The sequence below is a fragment of the Hakea prostrata genome, unplaced genomic scaffold (genome assembly GCF_041222555.1).
Source record: "Hakea prostrata isolate BN-2017 unplaced genomic scaffold, UWA_Hpros_2 contig_83, whole genome shotgun sequence".
Lineage (NCBI taxonomy): Eukaryota > Viridiplantae > Streptophyta > Magnoliopsida > Proteales > Proteaceae > Hakea > Hakea prostrata.
In genome coordinates, this window is record NW_028291202.1 from 61,589 (window position 1) to 71,449 (window position 9,861).

Here is a 9,861-nt window from a genome sequence, read left to right on the forward strand (position 1 = left end):
TGAAGGCAAGCAACTCTTAAAACACTCCCTTGCCTTCATTGAATGGAAGTTGGCTAAGGCAAAAAAAAGTCCTACTTAGGGAAGAGCGGAGAGGAAAGATGAGGATGAGTGGGAGTTATGCTTCCTTCGCTAGGAAAGAGAGCCAGCCCCTCGTTCGGACATAGGGGATAGAGGCATAACCCTACAGACTGTGGTACTAAGTCATTGCCTCTTTCTAAATTTCTACATTGTCTTGATTTGTTGGGAATTGGTGATGTTGTCTCTTAGTACATATGTTCTGTAGTTTTGAGTTGTAAATTACTTGTTTTTAGATTGTGGTGTGTGTCTTATTGTTGTTTTGTTTGTTTATCAGGTTTTGCATTTGTTGCAGTTTTAGGGGAGATGCTACCCAAATTTTTATAACTCTTACTCTGTTTGTCTCAATTATGAGATATTTGTTTGTTGTGTGCATGTGTGCTCTTCATAGTTATATGAGTGAGTTGTGAGTTGTGAGTTATGAGTTATGATTAGGGTTTCTCTACCTGGTGCAGTTTGTTGCATGGTGTATCTGCATGGAGCCCTTAGTGTTGCATAGTTAGTATATGTCTAGGTATTTTGCATATTTATTATTTGCTTTGTACTATGGTCTCTTTTGTTTGTGTGTGCAAGTACACTTGGATGATGATGGTTGTAATCTAGCTCACTATAGTCATTTTGGATATACAGATTAAGGGGGAGATTGTTGGGGAGTAATCTGGTAATTGTCTCTTTTAAGTCATGTATTGAACCGGTTGGGTTCATACGGCTCATAGCCTTTGTATTTGATGAGGCTTGGGTTGGTTCATGGGCTATTATGCAATTCGTGTTTTTCACATTTTGAGGTTCTATTCTACGGGTTCTTGGAGCTCTCTTGAAGGTTTCCATGGCAGCCATCTTTGAGCATCTGCAACTTTGATTTCCAAAGGATCTTGATGAAGATTGTTGAGGGCTTTTGATCAGAGGAAGAAGACGAACACTCGATGGTATTATTGGGGCTTATTGTCACCTGTACCAGGTGTTATCACAAACTCTTCCCTTCTCCTTCTCTGTAAACATCCCTGATTTAGTGCAGTTGGATTCAAACTTAACCCCGGAGACGTAGGCAATATTGCCAAACTCCGTAATCATCTCTCTGTCTCAATTTGTTTAAACCCTTGTATGTTTCGGTCCATATAGAATTAGGGCATGAGGTTAATAACGATCACAAGTTGATAGAAGGTTTCTATCCGAATTCACATAAAGATGATTAACAGATGCCTTTGGTGATAGATCTAGCCTCTGCTATTCTATTTTCTTGCCACTGGACATTCGAGGGAGGGTCAAGAATGAGTTGGGATGTTCCATCCGTCATAGTAAAGGATTATGCTTCTCTCACATTCCTCCACTCTATGTTTACGAGAGAGTTTACCTCTGAGTATGTCAATGTGACCTAGAAATGGACCTCATTCCTAAACATGTGATTGAGAAGTGTGAGACAAACACAATCCTCTAGCAACCAGGGTAGAGAAGCTACTCTCTAGCAATTGCTAGTGTCAACTATTAACAATGCACATTGTTAGAAGAAACATAAGAAATCGTGAGTAGAAATGAAAACTGAACAAGGCGACAGAGATTTGATGTAATTCACAAATGCCAATACAATGTGTTATTTTCATCAATACTAATGAAGGTTTTGGTATGTATTGAAGAAGATTTCGTAAAGATCTTTCAAGAACATATAAAAATGTTACTACAAACTTTCACTCAAAATCCTAAGTTGAAAATTCTAAATCTCAATAAGTTTGCGAAAGAACGGTGAGAGATACACATAATATCCCGAACAAGTAAATGGGTTTTGCCAAAAATTAAGTAAATAGGTGCAAGTCAATCGGGTTGGATTGGCCTAAACCCGCAGTTCTATCATAGATCTCAAAAGATTTAAGTAATTCGTAACAACACCAAAATATGTCGGAGGAGATCAATCTTTGAATTAAATATACGACTTCGAATCGTAACTTCAAACATGCCAAGCACTATCGAGCATCACAGTCACAGTAGATTGAATAAGAATATGTTTGCATATCTTACTGAAGATAGTTGATTTCCATCCACTAAGCTTAGACAAAGTCCTTGAAATAGGATCCAGAAACTGAATTTTGTTTGAGGCAACGATCCACACCAGAGGAATACTCAGATAAAAGTCCACCAACACAATGGGAGGGATTGAGCTCATCTCTCATGGACTAGAGCATTTAGAGATTGCATGGCAAGGCTGGGCTGTGCCACACAACCTAGCTGTGGATAGTGTTCTAAGAACCAATTGTAAGATTTCATTAAACAAATGGAGCCTGAAAAAACATTCAGAAAAGTACTCTTCTCCCTTCTACTTTTTCTACTTGATGTATGAATCCAGTAGCTCACAACATGCCAGTACTGACAATCACCAGAAGCAATTTGCAGAGTAATTCCTTCTAACACAACTCCCAATTAAAAAAAAAAAAGAAAATAAAGAAAGAACCTGCTAAAGATCAATCTCATATAAATGTAATTTTGTTTTTCTCACTTTTTTTCCTCCATAAATAAATGTCTTCCATATGTAAGTATGTTATGATAAATGAAAATGAATTTCTACGATTTGAAGATGGAAAATGAATAAGGAAAATAAGCTTTTGCAAAGTAAATTTGTTTAAAAAGGCAATAAGCAAGAACAAAGGAGGAAATAAACTCTCCTTCTCACTGCCTTACACTGCATGGATTACACTGGTGTTCTGGCTCAGTTCTGACTCACTAGCTGGTGGGTTTGCATGAAATGCTGATTGCCTTGATGATGAAGCTCCTATTAATTTCAGAGAAAGGGGAGAAGGTTGTAAACGTCCCTTAGCAGCCTCTCCCAAGCTTAGCTTAGACATGCCCACCAGTTGGTCTTCGTTGCCTGGGTCTTTGCAATGGATTGGGGTTGGCTTTAAGACCTGATGCTGAGAAATCTCACTTTGTTTCTCTTCTCCTGCTGGCACTAGACTTGTTGGCCAGAATGAGCAAGGGGCAGGTACATACATCGGGAAAAAACCAGGAACCATTGATGGGAAACCGCTTGGTGTAATAGCTTCTTCAGCTTCTGCAACTGTATCATTGGAATTTACCTCCATAGGTTCACATTCTTGGTTGAGGGAAAGTCCTAGAGGAGGTTTGGAATTAACATTCTCTGTTTCACTAGCTTGAGAAGTTGGGTATGGTAGGTGCTCCTCTGTTCCTGTTGCCAACTCCACCAACTCCATGGACTGAAATTCAGATCATAACAACAAAGATAAAGATTAATAATGAGGAACTTCAGAAATATGCTGACCAAACAGGTCAATAATACTACAAGCAGAAAACTTCATCACCACCATTACTGGTTTGACAACCCCAGTTCATCTAGGAACAAGGATGCACTAAACCTGTTATGTGATCTGTTTAGCAGGAGATCTGGAGTGCTGATCATCTGCCAAAGGACAAATATTAAGAGCATAAAAACATAGGATGATAAACAAACCACATCTGGTGCCATGTCGAATAGGCTAGATCGTCGTTTTCTCCGGGATGCATTAGTCTGCCGAATGAAATACTTCTGGGCATGGCTAGCCACCTGAGTCGGAGTCCTTGATGTGACATAATTGCGAGCAATCCCACGCCAATCCCCCTTCCCCAGCTTCTGGAGGCCCAGTAAAAAAAGTCGGTGCTCCTCTTCTGTCCATGGAGTTCCTGATAAAAAAAAAAAAAGCATAAATCCAAACATTTTCAATTTATAAGGCGTTGAGAACTTATCAAATCATCCTTGAGAAAGTAAACTCTATTTGTTCACATGAATTTAATGACCATTGAGTAAAACTGAGTGCAAAGACAAATGTGAAAGAAATTATACAACATAGCAAGAAGCTTAACAGTGAATGAAAAGAATCAGAATGACTTATAGTTGGGAATACATAACATGCACTACGTAATGATACAATAGCCAATAGTACAAGGGGGATACTACAATATATTCCTTCTTTCTTATCTAACCCCTCTTCATGTATGCATAGTTCTTACTCTTTATATTTTTGGTTTGACAAACAATAAGTTCTTTCCAGTTGACATTAAACCTTGCAGAAGCACCAAGTCCTCCCTGAATGTGTTGCTAAGCAGTCATAAATAAGTCTTGGACACAAAAACAAATAGAAAGTAAATGAGGCAAAGGGGAGCACATAAGAACACAGATACTCAGATGCAAGGAATACAGAGCTAACAGCAGTAAATCAATGGGAAGGAATGGTGCAGCTGTTTGGCTTGGGGTGGGAGATTAATCCCAAAGAAAAAGGCAAACCTTTCTAGCCTTTCTTTCTGCATGAATCTACATTCAGATGCCAAGAAGTAATTAAAATCAACTGACCACTGTCTTAAGAGGATTGCCAGCTAGAATCTACTTGCAGAAAGAACATTTTGTGGCATTAACATGTAGCAACCAACAAGGGAAGGAGGTCATGTTATACTTCTCTTCCTCCCTTTTTCTTTCCTTTTTTTTTTTTTTTTTTTTTTTTTTTTTTGTTTCCCCTTTGGAAGGGGGGGGGGTTAGGTAGAAGAGTCATGCTACACTAGCTATGTGCAGCTATCTTCTTTTATAAAGTTTTTAATTGATGAAATATGGTACCTCTTCCTATCAGGGGATCAATAAAAGGTTTGCCAAAACCCACCCAACAAAACATAAGATCATTGTATCAATTAAAATATACGTTAACCCCCCCCCCCCACCCAAAAAAAAAAGAAAAAAAGACAAATGATCCTAATTATCTCATAGATTATGAGCATATTTTAATTACAAAAGGAAACTACAAGTTAGATAACAAAAGAGCAAAATAACCTATACTTTAGTATCCAATAGACTGATACAGGGCAGAGGCTAAATGATATGCAACTCAGTTATACAAGTATGCAGACTGAAACTTTAGTCACTGGAGTAATATGTACATATTGGCAAGGAAATTACTAACATGCGACTATCTCTATGCTTCCTTTCTACGTACACTTTGTGGGTTCCAAGTTCCAATATTGCACTAAATTTTCAGAAGAAAAAACACAAATGATTCACTCACAAGAGGAATTGATAAGCAAAACTTGCTCGAAAAAGAAAAAAAAAAATCCCCAATTAAAATAAGCAGCAGCAAAATATAAGTTCAAAGATGCAGCTCGAGGACCACTAAAGTATAAAAAAAGGCCCTAGATAACAAAGATACTATAAGAAGTGCCATTTTTGTTGTCAGCGGAAGTAACTTTTCTCATGGTTATCTGTATGATATCAGAAAGGTTGGATTGGCTTTCAGTTTAAATACCCTAAAAGATCAATTAAAATTTTTTGATTGCATTAGCAACGATAGCATATCACAACATGTAAATCCCTTCACAAAGGTAATAACCTCTAAAGTTGTATGAACTTAATAACAAAAAGATTATCATTTATGAGGTGGGGAGAGAAGGTAGGAAAAAGATCTTAAGAAAAACCGAGTAAAATTTAACTGGGGGAAAAATCAATCTGATAGTTACTGACACAAATAATTAAAATTTGGATGAAGACCTCAAAAACAGAGGAAAAGATAACAAATGACAAGAATCACAAAAAATAATACTAAGTACCACAAATAACAATAAATGTAATATTAGCTGAAACTAAATAAAAGAGATATATTAAGATAGAGGTGAAGAGGAGAAGAAAAAAAGATCAATAATAGCATAGCAATTAAAATTCAGTTATAGATAACCAAACTACGAACCAGATCATAAATTTGACAGAGGACATAAAAACTTATTGAAGATAGTCAAATTGCAGAGCCACACAATGGTGTTCTTCAATAATAAACAAATAAGAACAGGGGAAGATGGAAAAGAAAATAACGCTTTTCTATTCACCCAGAAAAAGAAGAAAAAAATCAACTACAACTTGAATCAAATGAAGGCAGCAGATTCATCAAAAGGATTTCCTAACAATTAGAAACGAAAAAAGAAGTTAAGTGAAAGCCTTAATATACAAGCAACTTCCATTTCCAGAATCATATATTGACCTTAAAAACTTCAAATATACTGAGGGGAACAAAAAATGGAAAGAAGAAAAGAATTCAGACTGTATATCAAAAGGAAGATTATACTTTTTCAAGACTCCAACTATACATTTACAATAAAAATAATAAATAAATAAAACTTTATATCAGTTATCAATCGAAACTCAAAGATATGAATAAATGCTACAAAATGGAAACGAAAATTACCCTTTTTCCTCTCTCCACGGCAATTGGAAGAACAAGACGCATGAGCAGCATCATCAGAGACATAACCTCCAGCAACAGCACTGGAATCACGAAAGAGATCAGAAGAAGGGGAACCAGGGTTTGGAGACGCTGAAGAGGAATAGTGAGCAGACGAGAGGTTGCCCATACTCGCACTCTTCTTTATAGACCCATCTGTGAGTCGAACACCGAATAACTTCACCCCTCCTCTCGTCGGGCAAGTCCGCGAGTTATGCCCGTTATGGCTGCAATGAGAGCATCGCCGAGTCATCTTGAATCGACTTGTTACTAAGAAAGATTTGATAAACAGATGAAGAAGTTGTGAAGTTGCGAAGTTTAGAAGTTGCAGAGCAAGAAAGAAAGATCGAAACTTTGAATGATTTAATATGAATCAGACCCCAGAAGTCATAGAGAGGTAGAAACGAGGAAACCAGTGAAACAGGGTAGCAAAGAGAATTTTCTTAGAACCCAGATGAGTTTCTTCAATCCTCCTTCCTTCTCTCTCTCTCTCTCTCTCTCTCTCTGGGGTTCTTCACTTGTTGCATGTGTTCTGATTTGCACCTCAATTTATCTCTTCTGTGGAATTCGAATTTGGAAAGGGTTTTTATATTGGGAAAGGCTTTAGTAGTTAATTGAGGCTTAAGGTTCTAATTAATTGCTTAATTTGGTCAAAATACTAAAACGACGCGATAGTTGTCCAAGATATGGTACAGCGTAGGAGTAGGAGTAGGACATTGAAATTATATAAGATTCCAATCCAAAAGCAGTGGAAGGTTTGTGATTTTACTTTTTACCCTGGAGGTTTATAGTACTGTATTACTCATGTAAAGAGAATCCAACCTGATTACGTATGTTGCACGACTCCTGTGTCCAGAACAAGACTTTACGAAATGATCGCCGTACTTTTAGGGATTTTGATCTTTCTATCGAGGTGCGGTAGTCATTCTGCGTGACCTTGCGTTCAGACGTAGGACGTAAGGATTTTACTCATGGAAAAGAGAATGCAACTTGTTCATGTATGATGCACGACTCATGTGTCCAGCTTTGCGAAATGATCGTCCTACTTTTAGGGATTTTAATCTTTCCAATCGAGGTGCGATAGTCATTTCACGTGACCTTGCGTTCAAACGTAGGGCGTAAGTTACTCACAGGAAAGAGAACGCAACCTGATTATTTATGTTGCTCGAATCTTATGTCTAGAAAAAAGGCTCCGCGAAATGAATGCCTTGATTTTTGGGATTTTAATCTCTTTATTGAGGTGCAGTAGTCATTTCACATGACCTTGCATTCAGACGTAGGGCATAAGGGTTTTACTCACGGTAAAGAGAATGCAACCAGATCACGTATGTTTCACGACTCATGGGTCTAGAAACAAGGCTTCGCGAAATGATCGCCCTACTTTTGGGGATTCTAATCTCCATCGAGGTGCAATGGTCATTTCACATGACCTTATGTTCAAATGCAAGGTATAAGGATTTTACTTAGGGGAAAGAGAATGCAACTAGATCATGTATGTTTCACAACTCTTGTGTCTAGAAACATGTTTTGCGAAATGATCACCCCTTTTAGGGATTTTAATCTCTCCATCGAGGTGCGTTAGTCATTTCATGTGACTTGCATTCAGACGTAGGGCTTAAGTGTTTTACTCATGGGAAAGATAATGCTACCGGATCATGTGTGCTACACAACTCTTCTGTCTGGGTGTAAGGGTTTTATTCATGGTAAAGAGAATGCGACCTGATCACGTGTATTGCACGACTCTTGTGTCTAGAAACAAGGCTTCACGAAATGAGAGTCCTGCTTTTGAGGATTCTAATATCCGTCAAGGTGTTGTAGTCATTTTCACATGACATTGCGTTTAGACGTAGCGCATAAAGGTTTTACTCACTGGAAAGAGAATGCTTACTCTTGTGTCTAGAAACAAGGCTTCACGAAATGATCACCTTGTTTTTGGGGATTTTAATATTTCTATCGAGGTGCGATAGTTAATTCCCATGACCACGCATTCAAACGTAAGGTATATGCAGCCTGTTCACGTATGTTGTATGACTCCTATGTCTAAAATTAAGGCTTTGCAAAATGATTGCCTATTTTTAGGGATTTTAATTTTTTTATTAAGGTACAATAGTCATTTTGCATGAACTTGCAATAGATGTAGAACTTAAAGGTTGCATGATATACAGATGCAACTAGGTAAGTTCTCATTTAGAGTAGGCTGTATCATGCCGCAAACTTAAGGGCATTCAATTGTCTTGTGGTGGAGAGATATTATCTCACCTTGCTTTTGCCGGTGATCTGATACTCTTTGGCCAGGCTACAAAACAAGAAGCTCGTATCTTTGGCAAAATCATTCAGACATATTGCGCACACTCTGGACAAGAACTCAATTTGCATAAAACTAGAGCTCATTACAGTCCTAGCACATCATCAAGTATGAAGCGAGATTTATCTTCATGTTTCCTTATCACCCCCACTTCTGAGGCTGATATTTATTTGGGAATCCCTCTCTTCTCGGGTAGATTGAAGAAAAAACATTGCCTTATTCTATTGGACAGAGTCAATAAACGACTTCAGGGTTGGAAGGCAAAACTGTTATCTTACCCGGCGAAAGCGATTCTACTTGAGGCCACGCTTGCAGCAATGCCAAATCACTTTATGTCTTGTTTTCACATGCCAACAGCAGTGCTCAAAGATATGGATAAAGGGATGAGATCATTTTTTTTGGTCTAATGGAGAAAAACAACATGTTCACACAGTGGACTGGTCAACAATTTGCAACCCCAAGGCATCTGGGGGTCTAAGTTTTCAAAATCTTCAAGCTTCAAACCTGGCTCTTCTAGCTCGGAAGGCATGGGAATTATTCATCCATCCTCATTCTTTATGGGGTCGAGTAATAACACAAAAATATTATAAACATCACTCTTGTATGGAAGTACAACCCCATCCGACGGACTCTTGGGGATGGTGATCCATTTTGAAGGGAAGAGATCTTCTCAAGCAAGGCATTTTTATGCAAATTGGCAATGAGGATCTCATCAACCATTGGATTTCTAATTGGATCCCTGATCATCCACCAGATGTGGGTTGTTTTCCTTTTGCAATCATTGGTCCAAATATTGTGGCACAATTTATTAATCCACGTTCGCAAAATTGTGATCGAGAGCTTCTTGCTTCCTGGTGGCCCAGCAGTACAATGGAGAAAATTCTGGTTATTCCATTACCACGCTTACTCATCCCAGATCGTATTATCTAGCACTGGACAACTTCGGAAATTTTCAATGTGAAATCGGCATACAGGTTGGCTTTTAACTCTCTACATGCTCAGAATTTGTGTCCTTTAAATCTGAAGGTTTTGAGTAAACTGTGGACCCCCTCCCCCCCCACCCCCCTCCGGGACCAAAGGCCCCCCCGGGCGGGGGGGGGGGGGCCCCCCCCCCCCCCGGGCCGGCGCGGCCCGCCCCGGGGCCCCCCCGATCCATGGTTTTAGTCTATCAATAATAATAAATACAAATACAGATAATCAAGAGCAAGAATAGTGCAATAATTAATAAACAGGTTACAGGAGTCCAAA

General features: G+C 38.6%; 1 protein-coding gene across 1 annotated transcript; it reads right to left on the reverse strand.

The window, feature by feature from the left end:
• Positions 1-2,555: 2,555 nt before the first annotated feature.
• On the reverse strand, positions 2,556-6,838 carry LOC148998957 (transcription factor MYBS3-like). Its single transcript, XM_089141579.1, has 3 exons — positions 6,273-6,838; positions 3,530-3,738; positions 2,556-3,275 (listed from the first exon to the last, which is right to left on the reverse strand). The coding sequence occupies exons 1-3, from the start codon at positions 6,559-6,561 to the stop codon at positions 2,739-2,741; spliced, it is 1,035 nt and encodes a 344-aa protein (XP_088997705.1). The 5' UTR covers positions 6,562-6,838; the 3' UTR covers positions 2,556-2,738.
• Between the last annotated feature and the right edge of the window lie 3,023 nt (positions 6,839-9,861).